Below are 19,939 nucleotides of genomic sequence, written 5' to 3' on the forward strand. Positions count from 1 at the left end.
TTGGGATGTGTGTGTCTTTTGGCTGTGTCGGTCATTTTGGACTGTTTGTGTCTCTTTGTGCTATATGTGTCTTTTTGGGGTTTTTGTATCTCTTTGGGCTGTTTATGTCTCTTTGGGCTAAGTTTGTCTCTTTGGAAAGTGTGTGTCTCTTTGAGCTATGTGTGTCTCTTTGGGCTGCTTCTTTCTCTTTGGGCTGTGTGTGTCTCTTGGAGCAGAATATGTCTCTTTGGGCTGTGTGTGTGTCTTTTGGGGCTGTATGTGTCTCTTATGGCTGGGTGCTTCTCTTTGTGCTGTATTTGTTTCTTTGTGCTCTTTGTGTCTTTTGGTACTATGTATTTCTCTTTTGACTGTGTATTTTTCTTTGGGCTGTGTGTGTCTTTTTTGGTCTCTGTGAGTTTCTTGGGCTGTGTGTGTCTTTTTGGGCTGTATGTGTCTCTTAGGGCTGGGTGTGTCTCTTTGTGCTGTGTTTATCTCTTTGTGCTCTTTGTGTCTCTTGGTGCTGTCTATTTCTCTTTTGGCTGTGTATTTTTCTTTGGACTGTGTGTGTCTTTTTGGGCTGTATGTATCTCTTAGGGCTGGGTGTGTCTCTTTGTGCTGTGTTTGTCTCTTTATGCTCAATGTTTCTCTTGGTGCTGTGTATTTCTCTTTTGGCTGTGTATTTTTCTTAGGGCTGTGTGTGTCTTTTTGGTCTCTGTGAGTTTCTTGGGCTGTGTGTGTCTCTTTCAGCTATTTGTGTCATTTTGAGCTGTCTGTATCTCTTTGTGCTGTCTGTATCTCTTTGCGCTGTGTGTTTCTATTTGGGCTATCTTTGTGTGTCATTTTGGGCTGTGTTTGTCTGTTTCAGCTTTGAGTATTTCTTTGGACTTTCTGTGTCTCTTTGGGCTGTGTATGTCTCTTCGGGCTATATTAGTCTCTTTGGGCAGTGTGTGTCTCTTTGGGCTTTTTGTGTCTCTTTTTGCTGTTGGTGTCATTTTTGGTCGTGTGTGTCTGTTTCGGCTGTGTTTGTTTTGTTCTTTTTTACCTTTTTTGTCTCTTTGGGCTGTGTGTGTCTCTTTTGGCTGTTAGTGTCCCTTTGGGCTGTGTGTGTCTCTTTGGGCTGTGTATGTCTCTTTTGGCTGTGTGTGTCTCTTTGGGCTGTTCGTGTCCCTTTGAACCGTGTCCCTTTGTGCTAATTTTAATATCCTATCAGCTAAAGTAATAACTACTCACTCCCCTTTTTACTTGGATTGGGTGATTTGACATGAAAGACAAATAACGGTTGTTGTTGGTCAGTTTACGGTAAATTGAAAATGCCAAATCATTATTATTTCTATGAATCAAGATATCCAAGAACTGTAACTTATTCTCAGTTTCTTTTTCAAATGTAAAGATTAATTCTCCTCCTAAAAAATTTTAATATTCCTCTAATTTCTGAAACCCCATAGTTCCAAATAACTAAAATATCATCCATGTATCTTCCCCAAAATTTAGGTTTTTAAAAATATGTTTCTATAGCTAAAGTCTCTACATACTCTACATAAATGTACGCTAAGAGCGGACTTATAGGTCCACCCATCGATAAACCCCTTATTTGATGGAACAAATTTTCCCTAAGCTTAAAACAGTTCGTATACTTACTAGCTATTGTAACTAAATCTAATATAGTTTTTGTTTTAATTCCCGCATGGGATTTCTCTATCTCATCTTTATGCTCTTCAAGTTTTTTGGATAAAATACTAAAGTATTTCTTCTTTATTTTTTGTCTCTTGTTTGTGTTGTACTTTTTTTTTCTTTAGATGATTAACTATCTTTTTTTTTCTTTTTGTCCCCGTTGATAAAGGCTCCCGGATTTGGAGTCAAAATCTTCGGAAGTTTTTATTAATTAATGTTCTGTTGTTGCTTTTGTTTTTAGTGCGTTTTTAGTACGTTTGTCACTGCTTTATTTAAATTAAACCCTTTTTTCTCTCTCTAAACTCTCCGGTAAACGCTTCTTAAGCTTTTCATCTGCTAAACCATTTTCTCGAGGTCAATACGCCTCCTATAGCGGGAAATAAGCGTTCCATGAGTGCAAAAAACAGGGGGAGGGTGTTTTATTTTTCAAGAAATGCTCTAATTTTTTAGGTAATCCTATCTTCCAAAAATCTGAAAAATTCAGCTTTTTAATAATTGTGCGTCAAAAGCCTTTTAGTCTAAGATATCTATGATAAATATTGTTTTATAACTAGAGAAGCTTAGGTTTAAAACGTTTATAGGCCGAAATAGCAACCTAAGTATATATTGCGAAACTTACTTTTAGACAAACATCATCTGACCTCGAAAACCAATAGAGTCGTGTCTTGTTCTGAGAACGAACAGAGTAATGTTGCTTTTTTGGATGTAATTATATGCGAATGATGTGAATTTCAGCAGCTTTTTTTTTGTTTGGCTTTGAACATAGTGCAAGCGCAATGTAAAAACAATAATCTATCTCTTAACGTCAGCGATTAATTCAACAGTTTTTATTCTACTCTACTAAGTTGCTTCTTGGTGTAACTATTTTTTTAGCTTAAGATGCAATGTCACTTACTTGTTCTTTTACCGCAATTTGTCTTATTACCATTAGCAAAATTATTTCCAGGGATTCAGCTTAAGAAGATTGTCTTATCCATAGATATTTTTCAGATCACTCTGGCCAGGTTTCTCGGTTTTTAAACCTTAAATCTTTCAATTTAGGGTCTACATACGATTTTTGATCAGTGGTAGTACGTTCAAGCTCTGTGAACGAAAACAATTTTTTACTCTCATTGTCACACAACTTCACAGCTTCAGCATGCCCATTATTGGAAGCAAACTTTACCACTACATTTCATTTCTAGGTTCATTGTATCTCTTATTTTGTCTTTCTGCCTTACAAGACTGATCCCAGCCATAAAATGAAATCAGGTTGAGAGGTAGTAGCTATGACTAGTTCACTTATTGTTTTTACCTCCAATGTCATTGCTAACACATATAAGAAGCATCAAAGGTGTCTAATGTATTACAATAATGTCTTCTGTTAACGGGAAAGTAAGGCTTGACAGTGCATACATTCTAAAATTCTTTCACTTTGGTCTTCAAACCATAATATACGGATAAAACAGCGTCAAGAGAACCATTTCCTTAACCCTGCCAATAATTTAAAGCTTGGAATAATGGATCTGCAAAAGGTGCACGCTTCTTAAGAAGGTTCCTTTTCACCTACTGCAGTCTCAGAATTTTCAAGTTACAGCATTGCTTAAACTCAACAATTAGAATAATTTCCAAGCAAATATTTTCTCATGCAATGCTCCTTTTTCTCTTTAACGATAAGAAGAAACCTTTATAACTTTTGTTGCCCTAGATATCCGCTTAGAAGGTGTAAAGACTCTATTTTTGAGTTGCAATAATCCCAACATTTCGAATTTTGTCCTAATTTCCATAAACCTTTTAAGAAGTTTGAGATAATGTGCATTATGCTTCAAAATGAATTTGTTACTGAAAGCACCAATAAGTGTGCAAAAACATTTCCAAGTGAATACATAAAGCACTTTTGAAATGATACATTAAAGTAAATAGAAATTTACTTAACTACCTTCTCAATAATGGCTTTAGCTTTGCAAAGGTAAACAATCTAGACTTCTTTGTTTAAATGCTTCATAATTGTAGGTGTCTGCCTTTAAAGTTTTAGTCAATCGGAGCATATTTTTGAGATACGTCTCTCAAGGATCATTTTTGGGAAGGTACTTCAGTACATATGCTTGATTGCATTTCTAAGTACTTGAATAAGTCTTTGCAAATGTACTTTGAGTAGATACTTCAATACTTTTTTCCCATATTTATCGTGTGTAAGCTATAGTTTAAAAACAAACCTTTATTGTTTTTCTTTGTTACAAAAGTTATTATCTGATTTGATCTGACTTTTCCTTCTTTTATGAAATTAAATAAAAAAAACATGTTTTTTTTAACTGAAAGTAAGGAATGACGTTAAAACTTAAAACGAACAGAAATTATTCCGTATATGAAAGGGGCTGTCCCCTCCTAAAAGCCTCGCTCTTTACACTTAAGTTTTTTTTATTGTTTTAAAAAATAAAGATGTGAGACAGATTCTAACTTTAGCGGAAAGAGTGAGGCGTTGAGGTAGGGACAGTTCCTGTCATATACGGAATTATTTCTGTTCGTTTTAAGTTTTAATGACGCTCCTTACTTTCAGTTTAAAAAACTTGTTTTTTTATTTAATTTCTGATCGTTTTTTAGTTAATGGAGCTTTTATTTTGGCTCACCGTCATTGAATAAGTAAACAAAATTTGCATAAAAACTTTACTTTTCTTTTGCTAAATGGCTGTCTCTAAATTTGGTTCTGACGTAATTTACAAATTAACTTACGTAACGAACTTATATATTTGTATGTTTTTCTTCTGGCAAAAAATACAAAGTTGCAGATTTTTGCAGATATGAGCTTGAAACCTATGTAATAGGGTTTTCTGATACGCTGAATCTGACGGTGTGATTTTCATTAAAATTTTATCACTTGTAGGGGACGTTTCCTCCCTCTTTAAAAAATCAGGTAAATTTCGTATCGCTTTTTTTTTTTTATTGTTTTGTTTATTACGTATATGTTATTACGTATATGAGGGGATTCTCCCCTTAGTCAATACCACGCTCTTTACGTTAAAAGTTAAAAAAAAATTTAATTCCCAAACCCCTGAATCACAAAGGCCGTTTAATTAGAATAGATAGCTCTTTTGAAAGCACTAAAAAAAACTGGAGCATAAAGAGAGAGGTGTTGATTTGGGGGAGAACCCCTCATATGCGTAATAATTTCTGTTCGTTTTAATTTCTAATGTTGCTTCTTACTTTCAGTTGAAAAAACTTGTTTTTTCTTATTTAGTTTTTGATCGTTTTTTAAATAATGGTTGGAAATCCGGCGCCCCCTTCATAGAAATGTCCCTTACCCCAAAGAAACATCCTCCACGGAAAGATTATCCCGAGTAACCTCCTCCTCCAGCCCCCCCCCCCCACCAGAAAAAAATCCTTCCTGAAAATGTCTGTATACTTCCCAATAACCAATACAAAATGTAAGCATTGGGCAAAGTTCATAACTTGCAACCCTTCCCCGGGGAACTGTGGTTGATTAAGTTATCCTAACAGACATTTATTATATTTTCACCTATTCGCAACAAAATGGCAATCTAAACATTTTAATTGGATGACTTTGAAAAAAAATGAGCGTGGGAGGGGTCTAGTTGCACTCCATTTTTTTGGTCACTTAAAAAGGGCACTAGAACTTTTAATTTCCGTTCCAATGAGCCCACTTACGATATTCTAGGACCAATTGGTCAATACAATTACCCCTGGGGAAAAGAAAAAAAAACAAAAAAAAAACAAATAAACACGCATCCGTGATCTTTCTTCTGGCAAAAAATTGAAAATTCCACATTTTTGTAGATAGGAGCTTGAAACCTCTACATTAGGGTTCTTTAATACGCTGAATATGATGGTGTGATTTTCATTAAGGTTCTATAACTTTTAGGGGGTCTTTCCCCCTTTTTTTGAAAATCAGCCAAATTTTCTCAGGCACGTAACTTTTGATGGGTAAAATTAAACTTGATGAAACTTATATTTTTGAAATCACAATTAAAATCTGATTCTTTTGATGTATCTATTGGTATCAAAATTCCGTTTTTTAGAGATAAGGTTACCATTGAGCCGGGTCACTCCTTACTTACAGTTCGTTACCACAAACTGTTTGAAAACAGGGTTTTCTCCCTTTCTCCATTAAAGCGGTGGAAATATTTTAACGTTGCTTTGTTTTTAACGACACGTAGGGCAAAGTTTATTTGCTTCCCTCTTTACCGTACATAAAGTCCTTGAAACCTTGTACTTTCATTCTGAAGTACATGCTTAAGTATTTAAGAACAATTTATTTGAAGTACTTAACACTGACAATTTAATACAATTTTGGTTGATTAATTGGTGCTTATACTTTGCATGATCAACACTGTTCAGGAGCTGTAAGAGGAGGCCAGTTTTTCTTTACATTTGCCCTTTTAATCTTAGATACCATTCATGGAAATTGTAATTAGGTGCATTAGTTCAAAGGAGTAAAGGGCTGGACACACGTAGCTTATTTCGGGAACCGATTTCAGCATCAGTGGACAAACGATAGTGGTAAGAAAAATTTGTTAAAAGAAAAATTTGTTGCATGAGATTTCAAAACAAAAAAACATGGACACAAATAGTCAACTGGAGTTTATAATTAGTTGCATGATTGATCTCAGCATATTTATAAATCGACGCCGATTTCTTTCAAAAACGGCGCTGATTTGGAAATCAGTTCCCGAAATCAGCTACGTGTGCCCAGCCCTTAAGGTGGAATATACTGTTATTGCTGAATAGACTATTGGGCCCACGAAGATAATTTTCTACTGACTTGTCAATATTTTGTACACGAAATGTCTAGTGGCAACAGTGGCAAGGTCGAAAAATGAAGGCGAAAAATTTTTTAAAAGTTCTTTCAGGTAGGTAATAAAATCAAAAAAAAAAAAAAATGTACAATCTTCTTTTTTATTCAGTTCTCACTCTGTATATAACAATTGCTTTTGTCCCAATTTTAATAGGCTACCAACCCCCCTCTTCTGTGCCATAATAGTCTATAGCTCTATATGCATGTTAACTGATTTTATGGGTTTCTCCTCAACTTTGTGCTTATTTGTCATCAACAGTTGTTCTGTAATAAAAAATAAATCCATTTAAAACAAGTAGTAGCCTATGTAGCCCAGGACTATAAATGGCTCAATCTGGGGGAGGGGATGATTGCTGGGGTGAAAATTGTGACAGTAGTAATTATCATATTGGTCAATATCTACCAAATCATATTACTGACTTAGGAATAAAGTGAATACACCATTTGATGCCTTTTTTATGCTGATTACAAATATAATAGCCTAAGCATTTCTATTGGAAATGAATTACAGCCCCGCCCCCTATATATGCCAAGTCAGGGTTAGGGTAGGTATAGCCTATATAGGGGGGGGGGCTGAAATTAATTTCGGAGAGAAATGCTTTTTATATTCGTAATCAGCATTAAAAAAGGCATTGAATGGTGAATTCACTTTATTCCTAACTCAATAATATGATTTGGTAGATATTGACCATCATATTTGGAAAGAGCATTTAATGGTTTATTTCTGTCTGATTTTTGTTCTACATTACAGATGTTTAGGATTTAGGAAACAGACAGTTAAAGTATTTGGCGAGGATGGAAGGAAGTTTTTCTCCAAGGTGGCCGCTGTTGGAAGTGGTGTCCCCCAGGGAACAGTTTTGGGTCCGACTTTATTTAATATATATATAAATGACGTGCCCAAAATCCTAAACAACAAAGTAAGCCTCTACACTGATGACTAAAAACTTATCGGTCATGCAGACACAGTGGAGAATATTAAGTCGATCCAACTGGACCTCAATACATTCACTCACTGGACTAATATTTGGAGGCTTGAATTCAACGCATCAAAATGCAAGACTCTCCACCTTGGGAAGAAAAACCCACACACTCAGTACCATATGGATTGTAGGGATGGGTCCCAAAATGCCATTTCCAGCAGCCACGAGGAGAGAGATCTTGGTGTCCTGGTAGACAACGAATTGAAATTTCATATTCATGCACAAGCGACTATTGTGAAGGCTAATCAGACTCTTGGCTTAATCAAAAGAACGTTCACTAGCAGATCTCCAACTGTTATGACCAAGCTATACAAGAGTCTAGTTCAACCAAGGCTAGAGTTTGGAATGTGTATTGCATGCCCAATCAATAAGACAGACCAAGCAGCTCTTGAATCAGTCCAGAGGAGGGCAACAAAATGTATTAGAGACCTCTATGATGTCCCTTATCCATCCCATCTCCATAAGCTTAGAATACCATCTCTAACATATCATTGCAAACAAGGCAATGTGATAACAGCATACAAGCTTCTAAATGCTGAGGATACCATTCCTGGCCTTTTCCAACCAGACAATTCAAATAGAACTCGTGGTCATTCTCAAAAGTTTTTCTGGAAACAAGCCAACACCAGACTAAGGAACAAGTTCTTCTCAAATAGAGTTGTCAGCTTGTGGAACTCCCTTAGTGAAAAAACAGTAACCTCTACCAGCGTGGATGTGTTCAAGTGATCAGTGGATAGGGAGTGGCTCAACAAACCGTGGTGCACCATTTGGGTAGCCACAGATGATGATTAACTATCATCACTGAAGCTGGTGGACACAGGATTTGTCCTATTGCTAGCAAGTGCAATTTAAGGTAATTATAAATTTACAGTAGGGCAATGGACCTTTGGCCAAGCAGGTCACTGTCCTTACAGTTTCTTATAGAATACTGATACAATCTTACCAGTATTCTATATACCCAAGTATTCTTCCAATTAATAGAGAAATTATAAATAACTGTTTATTTTATTTTATTTCAGAATATTATAGCCTTATTGATAAAATGATGTCAGTGCCAAGTGCTTTCTATTATTAAACAACATGCTGAAATGCAAGTTTTAGGAATGGAATTCTGGTACTCTAATGACTACTTTAAGGGAATGATAAATTATATTATGGCTTCTCAAATCTAAAGGCTGCAAGTTTTTGGAATTCTCAGTGTATATATAGCCTACTTTTTGAGTTTTATTAGACTACAAGTTAACCTTTCTTTTTTTTAGACAAAGACATGTTTTTTAGTCTCCTGTACTAAGTCATTATTGAAATGTCTTAAATATTTAATCAAACTTATTTACCAAATGAAAGGAATAAGAAAGATCTAGGTCACATTTTATGTCAGTGGTTTCAACTAGTGGGTTGTCTTGGGTAGGGTCCTCAGTGAATCAAGCCTGACTGAAAAAGGCTCATCTGGAAAAGTATTGATTAAATGTGATTAAAGTGGAGGTCTATGTTTGTTGTTATAAATAGTATGTTTTATGCAATTCTGTTCTTAGTGCTGAATCTATGAAACCCTCAAAGCTCAAATGTTACATAGAACAAAAACTTGGACTGGTTTTTGACTAAAAGACTAGTTTTCAAACCAGAGTTGAAGAGTTTGCACTGCAACAAAGGGAGTAGAATGCATTATTCACCAGTTGTGCTTGCTACCATGGCTATTCCAAAATTTTCATAAAAAGTAATTCACTCATTGGTGGAAATTTTTAATGCACATAAAATCTGTTAAATGTAGGTATTAACAGAATATTCAGATAGCCCAAAAAAAACATCTCTGTAATCAAAATTTCATCCTGAAACCCTCAAAGATGATACATTTTCTCTTATTTTAGATACAGCTAATATACCTGTGTTCACTAACTTACCTTTATAATCATAATTTCATCCTGAATCCAAATGTGACATTTGTTTCCACTATAAATTCAATTTTAACCTAACCTTTATAACCTTACCCAAATACATAGGCTGTATTATATATTTCCCATGCATTTATTGATTCTTGATTTTGTTTCCGTCAATTCAATTTATGAATAGACTGGTTTTGACAAGATTTACACTAACACAGGTATGAGTTTTATCTAAAACAAGAGATAAAGGTATCATTTTGAGGGTCCATAAAGGGCTAAAAATTAAATTTGTGACATAAATGAATGTCATATTTGGATTCAGGATGAAATTCTGAGAGATAAGTTTGTTCTTAGGATATCTGAATATTCTGTTAATATATATGTTTACCTAAAATCTAGGGTAAATACAGTTGACTCTTGCTAACACAAAATTCATGAGATAATGATTTTTCTTTGAGTTACATATAGTTGAGTTGTAGAGGTTATTCTACATAACATACAACCTATAAAGGTAACAAGCTATAGAGGTAAGACAAATGAAAATTTGAGATACAGAGGTAAAAATTGACTAAATTTGTTCTCTACAGCAACTAGAGAGTTAAACTTGATTTTATTACTGGATTAATATGAAATCAAGTTATTTGCTGTATTAATCATAAGTGCTTGCAGTATACTGTACATAATTGAGAAAAGTGTACCAACAGATTAACCTCACTGAGTAATAAATTCCATAATCTTCTTCTGCTTAAGACTATTGGCAACATGTGTTTCAATCATCTTTGTGATTGAAGCAACTAATGGAAAAACATTATCTGATACATTACTATTTTTTTTTTTTTTTTTTTTTTTTTTTTTTCTAAAAATGTACATAAAGTAAGAACTGCAGCTTTGGCTACTTTGGTTGGAATGTCTGCTGGCTCCCCTTCCTTGTTTTTGTTGCCAAAAGGAGCATTATCATTGATGGTTAGGGATTTTTTATTTTCTTCATCAACTATTGTGTTGATTACTGGTACTAGACCCCAAAGCAGTGCTGAAATAAAATTTGGTGGGGCTGGACACCATTCTTTGTATACTCATTCTCTTTCTGTCATTTTTTGTACCCCCCCCCCCCCTACCTCAGCATCTTTGTATTCCCATTTCTCTTTCATCTGTAGTTGAAGCAATTAAGAAACTTAAGTAAGATAATGTTGATAATGATGGAATCTCTAGATTTCACATTTTATTAGATTGCTTCCCCCTTATTGATCATATATATCTACTGTCTCACATGTGTATTTGAACTTCTAGTGAAGCGGAGAGTTTTTTGTTTGGTGCTGTTTCCTCAATTTTAAAGAATGGAAATTCTCCTTTAATTTGCTCTTCTTACCGACCTATTACTGTCTCTTGCACTTTTAATAAAGTTCTTGAGCATGTATTACTATCAGTAATTAAGGTACTGTGATTTTGGACATACTTGAATATGTTGGGTAAGCATATCAAACAATCATGGGTGCCTGCCCCCCCCCCTGGCTGAATGACAGTGTCATATATTTGTAATAATTTAAAAACTTTCCACAGAACAAGTTTTCAAAGAAAAGTAAAGAGCTCTATTAAGCCAAAAATGGGCAGAAATAAAGTCAAATAATCTTCCAACCATAAAAATACCATAAATCACTATCATCAATTAAATTAAACTCAAAACAAACAGAAATTATAATAAATAGCCAAGTCAACTCAAAAAGAGTAAAAATTAACATTAATAGGGCTGACAACCCCCATGCCTTCTCAAGACCAGAACATAACTTAGACTTTAATGAAAAAATAATAAAAAATGACTGTGGATTGTCAGTTTAATTAATTATACTGATTTTTATTCCTTAAAATAAAAAATGGGTAAAAAAAAGTGAGTAAAAACAGTTTTTTACTTATTTAAGTAAAAAAAGTGAAAACGTTTAAACATATTTTGTTTTCAGTAAAGTGCAAATTATGTTCTGGTCTTGAGAAGGCATGGGGGTTATCAGCCCTAATAATGTTAATTTTTGCTCATTTTGAGTTTGACTCCACTATTTATTCTAATTTCTGTTCATTTTGAGTTTCATTTTGTTTATTAATAGTGATTTGTGGTAGTTTTATGCTTGGATGATTACTTGACTTCATTTCTGTCCGTATTTGGCTTGATGGAGCTCTTTACTTTTCTTTGAAAAGCTTGTTTTGTGGAAAAAGTTTTTTTAGATGAATTTCTGTTTGTTTTTTATTGACAAAAGTCATTTTCATGAAAAAAAAATTATATCTTTCCAGTTTTTTTTTATAAGAATCCATAGTTTGGCATAATTGTGGGGGTCTGACATGCCCAATGTCCCTAAAGACATAGTTGCTGGACCGTTCTACTATGCTGAACAAAATAGTTGTCTCAAAATTTTTACAAGTTGTATCTGGGAAATAAATCGGCTTTAGAGACGGGCTGATTTCCCTCCAATCTCTTTTTACTCTTAGAAAGGACACTAGAACTTTTAATTTTGAATCGAATCAGCTTTTTTAAATGTTTTAATGACATATCTAGCTATGATAGAACGGTGACGCCTATGATATTGCTTATATGCCTTTTTAAAAACCTGCATGTATATAGTTTTTTTGTTTAATTGAAACGCCCCCTAAACACTTCCTAGAGGTTTCACCTTAATACTCTAAGCGTTATTAGTTACAGTAACTGTAGTTGTAGTACTAAAAGTATACACGTAGTGCCTTCTGGCTAGTTCAAAATTCCCCAAAACTTACTCTTAAAGATCTAACTTAATAATATAAATTGTTCTTGAGATATTGCTTTGTCACCTTTTTGAACGTTCACATGCTCATATTTTTTTTTGATTTAGTTCAATGTCTGCCTATATATTTCTTATATTTGATTACTGAAGACATTGTTATATTCTCTTGGACTATTGGCTACAAAATGGCTGTCTCACAATTTCAATCAAATGTGTTTGGGGAAAAGATGATATAAAGGGAGAGGGGGGCTATTTTCTCTCCATCACGCTTTACTCTTAAAATCAATCAATCAACTGTAGTGAATCGAGGCGTAGAATTAACTAGAACTAGAAAATGGAACTAGAATCCTTCTTCTATTTAACAGCAGGCGGGCTTTTCAGTATAACTATTCAGCCCTTTTCCTTTTGCTTCACTCTGTGGGCTACAGAGCTACTGGCTTGATTGCCTCATATTTATTAGATATATTCAGATATCTTTCAGCAGATCTTTCGACTCTAGGAGTTCAAATATAAGATGATAGATGTCGATTTCTATGCTCTGTGTGCAGGTATAGTTGGCTTGGCTCTTGGCTGATAGCGGGATTTTGTGGTGTTTGAAGTATTTTAACAGTTTACAAAGCAAGGTATGTTGTGCAGACGTCAGCATATTACATTCAAATAGGCAATGGTCAATTGTTTCATTATTCATATTACAATGCCTGCAAAGAGGGGACAGGGGAATTGAACCACTTGAATTAGAAAGCTTATATGAGAATGCAAGGAAATTTAGTCCATTTGTTCCAGAACGAATTCTATGATAAATTTTAGATAGATACTTATTGGAAAAAGGGGAAAGGATAGGATTGATCTTATTACAATTAATATCTGATAGCCTCCATCGGTAAATATCTCCAATTGGGATTGGTCTCCCACTTGGCTGTTCAATATATATAGCATTTTTTGCTATTTCATCAACCTGATGATTACCACTTATGCCAGAGTGGCTAGGAATGTACTGAAAGTAAGTTTTTATGCCACTTGAAGCAAGATTATCAATAATACTGAGACAATGATAAGTGTTAATGTCCAACTTATATTGAGGAGCTGAGGCCAGCAACTCAAGGCTTGATAAAGAGTCGGAATAGATGATAATATTTTTCGAATTTTCAATCAAAGATTGGTTTTGCTTAAGGTGTTCTAATGCCATGATTATGGCATTTAACTCAACAGACATTATAGATAAATTATTAAATAATCTCTCGCCCATTGCAATTTTCAGGTGAGGAAGGAAAACACCACTTGCAACCTTCTCATTCATTTTTGACCCATCAACAAATATTTGGAAGTGATTTTTATAGGAAATTGTATTAAGTTCTGCAAATTTTTTCTGGACAAAAGCAATGGGGGTTAAATCTTTATTCCATTTTGAAAATTCAGTATTTATTATGGGAAATGATCAATTCCATGGAGGGGATTAGGGGAAATTAGGTGCAATAGACTTTGCTGGTACAGGGAACTTCTTTTGAATATTGGCATACTCATCTGCAATACCTCTATACATGGCTGGATTTCTTAACCAATTATGTAATGTGTGTGAGCTATTTGATTCAATTTTTGTAAGATGTTTTATCAAGAGTAAGCTACGTCTCTCCCTTATTGCTGTTAATCCACTCTCTATAGGCAAAAACTTGGTGCTTGTGGGCTTTCTAAGACCAAATATAAGCTGCATTGTATCAGTTAGTGTTGTTTCAATTTTTTTCATCTTGGTATTTGCACATGCACCGTAGACGAAGAGCCCATAGTCAATATGGGGTCTTATATTTGATTTATAAAATTGAAGTACGGTTTTCCCCTTACAACCCCAGGATGTGGAAAGAAGTCTTTAGTATATTTGCTTTTCTATAACACTTTTTTATTGTGTTTGAAATGTGGAGGTGGAAATTAAGTTTTTGGTCAAGCATGAGACCTAGGTAATTAACATGATTATCTTCTGGAATAGTTGTTTTATTTAGAGTTAGTTTTGCATTAACATGGTTTCACTTCCTGTGAAATTGGATTATTTTTGACTTGGTGGGTGCAATGGGTAAATCTGAATGTTGAGAGAATTTTTCAAACTGGAAAAGTGACTTTTGCAGATTTGACTGTGCTATCTGAAAGGTGTTGCCAGATGACCATAGCACCAGATCATCAGCATATTGTAGATTTGTGGGGGGTAGGTTCATGTCCCAGAGATATAGGGCAAATAGGAGGCAACTGAGGACTGCTACCTGAGGTAGGCCTTTGGATATTGTCTTTTGGGGTGAAAAGGCTGAACCGACACAAACAATGAAACTTCAGACTTCTATGAAGGATTTAATAAAAGATACTAGCTTAAGGGGTTACTCCAAGGTTTGCAAGTTTATTTAAAAGGATTTGGTGGTTCACATTGTCATATGCCCCTTCAAAATCTAGGAAAGCTGCCACTAGGATATTATTTTTAGAGAAATATTCATTTATTGCATTTGTTAGCAAAATGAAAGCATCTGTTGAGGAGTGGTATTTCCTAAATCCAGTTTGAGTATGTGGGATCATATTATTGTTTTCAACGAACCAGAGGAGTCTGTGATAAATCATTTTCTCCATTATTTTCTCCATCACAGGTGTAATCATTATGGGCCTATAAGACTCAGGGTTATCATTTGGTTTGTTTTTCTTTAGGATTGGTAGGAGGGACCAATATTTCCATATATTGGGGAACCTAGAAGATGCCCAACCGTGATTATAACAATTTAGAAGTTCTTGTTTGTATGAAGGTGTAAGATTATTTATCGATGTACGGTGAATACTGTTACATCTGCTGCTAGTTTTGGTCCTGATATAATAGATTACATTATTCAATTCCTGGATTGAAAATGGATTGGTTATGTACTCTGATCCTGTGTATGGTCGGTAGCTAGTGTTCATGAGAATTATGGACATTTTGCTTTGATTATTTGATGTTAGCTTATTAACAAAAAGAGTTGCAAATAGGTTAGCTTTTCCATTATCATCGTCATAATGGGTATTATTATGTAAAAGCTCATACAGGAGTGGGTTGAGGGAAGTCTTTTTCCCACAGATGTGGCTTATGACTTTATGTATAATTGGCTCATGTGTTTCTCTGAAGAAATTATTTGCAAAATTATTCAAGTATTTATATTTAGCATCTATTATAGTCCTTTTTAGATAAGATTCTGCTTGTAATTTTTTTAAATATGTAGTAGGTGATGGTTTTCTTATGAATTCTGTCCTAGCTGCCTTTTTTATCCTCCATTTATTTAGGCACTCATTTGTCCACCATGCTTTAGGAATTTGTTTAGGGAATGTTTTCTTAGGTGTTGCCTTGAGGATAGCATGATTAGCTGCATTTTTTAGTAAAGATGTCAAGGGTTCAGCATGTGTGTCAACTGTTGTGTTACAAATGCATGAACTTTGGGTGAAACTTGTAATTTCATCATTTAGCTTATTTTGGAACATAGACCAATTTGCTTTAGTGTTGATATATTTGGATGTATGAGATAAAGTTTCAGCAGGTTCATTTAGAGAGCAAACTATAGTAAAGTTGTCAGTACATAGACTATCAATTTTATTTATGTAAATTTTGTTCAAAAAATTTAATGACACAATTTGTAGGTCAAATGTGGAGAATCTGCCACTTTTGGGGTTGAAATATGTGTTCAGGTTTGGAGGGGTAGCAACAGCTAATTCATTAATATTTGAAGTCATATGCTCAATGAATTCACCAGCTTTATTTGCTGGTTTATTCCCCCACAAAAGGCTGTGGGAATTGAAATCACCACAAATAATGATATTTTTTAACATATTAGAATTATTTATATAATTAAAGAAATCCTTGGCATCTGTAGTTTGGTCATTAGGGTTATAAAAGTTTATTATGTAGGTTTTTAAATTATTCAGCCAAACACTGATACCAATAACATCAACATCATTTGCAAAATCTGGAAAATTGATGCCACAATATTTTATATTATTATTAACTAATAAAGCTACTCCACCTCCTTTTCTCTCTGAAGATCTATCCTTTCTCAGGATAGTATATCCCGGAGACCTAATTTGTTGATTTTGGGTTAAATGAGTTTCCTGGAGGCAAGCAATATTAATGGAATTATTATTCATAAAAGATTTTAGTTCATTTAGCTCATTTTTTGTGAGTGATCTTCCATTCCATTGCAGCATTGATTTATATTGCGTTGTTGATTTATTCTTCATATGGCTCTGTATCAATGTTCAGCTTTAATAAAAGTAAAGCAAGATCTTTTTTTGCTTGAATGAGCATATCATCAGGGATGTAGATTTTTGCCAATTCTGAAATTATTTTTGTTTTCTGTAGTTGATGTATGTTCATGGCCTGAACTGCATTACAGTTTAGAATGAATTAGCATATATTTGGGGATTGGATTTTTGGTTGTGCATCCTGTTTGTTGGTTAAGGGATTGATTCCTGGTAGTATTTCTGGTTTGTTTCATCTTGGGTGGGGGGGGCCAGGCTGACCTCATCTCACCGGACAAGGAGGCTTGTTGGCTTGGTGATTCCTTCTGATAGGGATTTGAGCTAGGGGGCTTAGAAGATGGTGTTTTATATGGGGAGCTTGATGCATTGGGGGCATTTGACTTGGGGGTTTTGGTTGGTTTCATTACAGGCTTTATTTGGTATTGTTGGGCAGCATTTGCTTCCATTGCTGCAAAGGGGTATGGGATGGCCTTCTCTGTTGATATTTGGAGTGTCAGAGCTCTTTTCTTGTATGCAGGGTATAATGATTTATTTGTAGATTCATGTGGGCCTTTGCAATTGATGCATGTAGGCTGAGTGTTGTTGCAAGTTGTCAGCTCTTTAGGATGGAAAGATTTACAATTACTACACTCTTGGAGAATTTCATTGCATTTGTTTGTTGTGTGTCCCAGTTTGAAACACTTCTGACACTGAATAGGCTTAGGTTTGTATTCCTTGTGTGGTTTGATTTGCCCAAATAGGAATAATTTTCTGGGATATCAATTTTATCCTTCAGTGTGAATAAGAAGGATCTACTAGTTTTTAGGCCATTAGAGTTGGGTTTTCCAAGTTGGGTAACATCCTCAACTGGGATTGTGTTTCCAGCCCTATCTGAAAGGCCTTCTTTTAACTCCTGAGTAGATATCTCTGGGGGAACATTATAAACTACTATTTTTGTTGGTGATTGTTTTGGGTTCCAATTAGATGCAATAATTGGGTTATTCAGAAGGGATTTAAGGTTAATTATTGTATCTGCTGATTTCTGATCTTCTACAGCTATTAGCAGAGATCCATCACGGTTAATATTAAGAGAGAACATTGATTTTAGCAATTTAAAAATTGCAACTTCCGATTGGAAATGCATACTTAGCAGAGATCCATCACGGTTAATGTTAAGAGAGAACATTGATTTTAGCAATTTAAAAATTGCAACTCTTATTGCAGTGATCATTTTTATTTCAAAGGGGGTAGTGGGAGTAATTTTAAGGTAAATTCCTAAGTTTTTGGAGGGAGGATCTTGGGCAGGGAGAGGGAAAATGCTTTTAATTGGGGAGATTTTTTTCCTTTTTTTAGAGCTTCTAGAGGACCTCTTGAAACCCATTATCATTATTGATGTTTGCATTATGATCTACAGTTACCATTGTCCTATTCTCCTAATTAGATCCACCAATAGAACTTTCAGATAAGCTGCTTGACCATCCAGGATGGGTATCTTTAACTATCGACTTTAATTTGGGATATGGGGGGACGTTTTTTTTTGGATGCAATCTGAACAATGCCTAATGGAAAAATCTTTTATAAAAAAAAAAAAAAAAAAAAAAGAAGTGGAAAAAGATTATATAAAAACGTCTGCACAATACTATGGGGAGGATAAACACCACAGTATAGCCCTGAGGATGACTTGAGCAGGATAGGTTTGGTACAACTGCTGATTAGAAGCGATAATAATCACAAGAAAATATATTTCGATTTTCTTATAAGGTTGCTGTTGTATTGTTGACCACTGTAGGATGTCCTGACACTGTGATGTCCTGAATTCCTGAGAGCAGAACTTTCTTCGAATGAGCCTCCTCTAAAGTTCACAAGACCACTTATTCATAAAAACCTTACATACACCGGGGCATAACTTAAAACCCTTATCCCCATACTTTGGGGGGTTGTGTCAACCCCAAAGGCCGTGTTATGAGATCTTTGGACTATTTTTGAACAAATGGCTATCTTAAAATTTCTATCGGATGCATTGGGGGAAAATATAACGTGAAGGGTGGGGGGGGGTATAGCTGCCCTCCGATAAATTTGACTACTAAAAATAGCTCTTCAACTTCCGATTTCCAATCCAATGAGCCCCCTCGTAAATTTATATGACCACCGTTTCCATAAAAACCTTAAATGCCCTCAGGGCATACTTTATAACCCTTACCCTGAGAACTGTTAGGGGGCTCATCCTCAAAGACATAATTTCTGGACTTTTAGACTACATAAAAAAAATAACTATCTCGAAATTTTGACTGGAAGTGTTTGGGGAAATGATTGGCGGGGGGGTTGGTTGCCCTCCAATCACTTTTGACTATTGAAGAAGGCACTTGCCCTTTCAATTACCAACCAACTAAGCCCTTTCCAAAGTTTTTACAACAACAATTGGCCATCTTAAAATTTCTATCAGGTGTGTATCTGGAAAATATGACGCGTGTGTGTGGGGGGGGGGCTATTTACCTTCTGATCATATTGATTCTTAAAAATGGCACTATAACTTCTGATTACCAATCTAATGGGTCCTCTTTGAATTGTATACGACCACCATTTCTATAAAAACCTTATATGACCTTGGACCTTACTTACAATCCTTGACCCGAGGCCTATATGGGGGGGGGTATCTTCACAGACATAATTTCTGGACCTTTCAACTGCATTGAACACAATGGATATCTCAAAAATTATGATTGAATGTGTTTAGGGAAATTATTGGTGTATGGGGAGGGGCTGCATGACTTCCAATCACTTTTGACTGTTAAAAAGGCCAGTAGAACTTCTGATTACCAATCAAATGAGCCCCCTGTGAGGTCTATACAACCACCCTTTCTTTAAAAAACCTTATATCCCCACAGGGCCTAACTTACAACCCTTGCCCTGAGGTTTTTTTTTGGGGGGGGGGGGTGTCATTCTTAAAGTCATAATTTCTGGACCTTAAAACTAAACTGAACAAAATGGCTATCTTTAAAATTTTGATTGGATGTGTTTGAGGAAGTGATTGACGTGAGGGAGGGGGAGGTGGATCCCCTTCTTGAGCTCTTTTGAAGTTCCTTTGACATTCTTTTTCTATAAGAAGTGCCCTGGTCTAAAAAGAACAATATATTGTATCCACATTGCTCTTTACTTAGGCAGCGCTCACTTAGGCAGCAGTATAGCGCTGCCTAAGTGGGGGGAGGGGAGTGGGGGAGTTGGTGATTGACATGGGGGAGGGGGAGCTGGTTCCCCTTCATGAGTTCGTTTGAAGTTCCTATGACATTTTTTTCTATAAGAAGTGCCCTGGTCTAAAAAGAACAAAATATTGTGCCCACATTGCTCTTTACTTAGGCAGCGCTATAGCGCTGCCTAGGATATTTTGTCTTGAGATTACAATTATACAGCACTGGAAGCGCCGATTAGACCAGGTAAAATTCAGTCTATGGGAGCCCAGGCAAACAATTGAAGTTTTACTTTAGTGTATATTTTATTATTAGATTTTTTTTTTTTTTTACATAGCCAATTTTCAGAAAACTTTGCATGTAATTCCTTAAGAACAGTTTGTTCTCAGGTATTAGAAGAAAAAGAAGCAACATCTTGCGCAGAAAGGCTTTTATATAAAAAGAGTAAAAATCTTATAAAGAAAAGCATTATGTATTATTAAATTTT

General features: G+C 35.1%; 1 protein-coding gene across 1 annotated transcript in view; it reads left to right on the top strand.

Moving 5' to 3' along the window:
- Positions 1 to 6,383: 6,383 nt before the first annotated feature.
- Positions 6,384 to 19,939, top strand: part of ND-39 (NADH:ubiquinone oxidoreductase subunit 39) — a 64,974-nt gene continuing 51,418 nt past the window's right edge. The window contains exon 1 of the mRNA XM_089088863.1: positions 6,384 to 6,494. Coding sequence (XP_088944989.1) covers positions 6,461 to 6,494 — 34 coding nt within the window. The 5' untranslated portion in view covers positions 6,384 to 6,460. The remainder of the gene's footprint in view (positions 6,495 to 19,939) is intronic.

The sequence above is a fragment of the Artemia sp. Qi Xiang Cuo genome, chromosome 5 (assembly GCF_049724085.1).
Source record: "Artemia sp. Qi Xiang Cuo chromosome 5, ASM4972408v1, whole genome shotgun sequence".
Lineage (NCBI taxonomy): Eukaryota > Metazoa > Arthropoda > Branchiopoda > Anostraca > Artemiidae > Artemia > Artemia sp. Qi Xiang Cuo.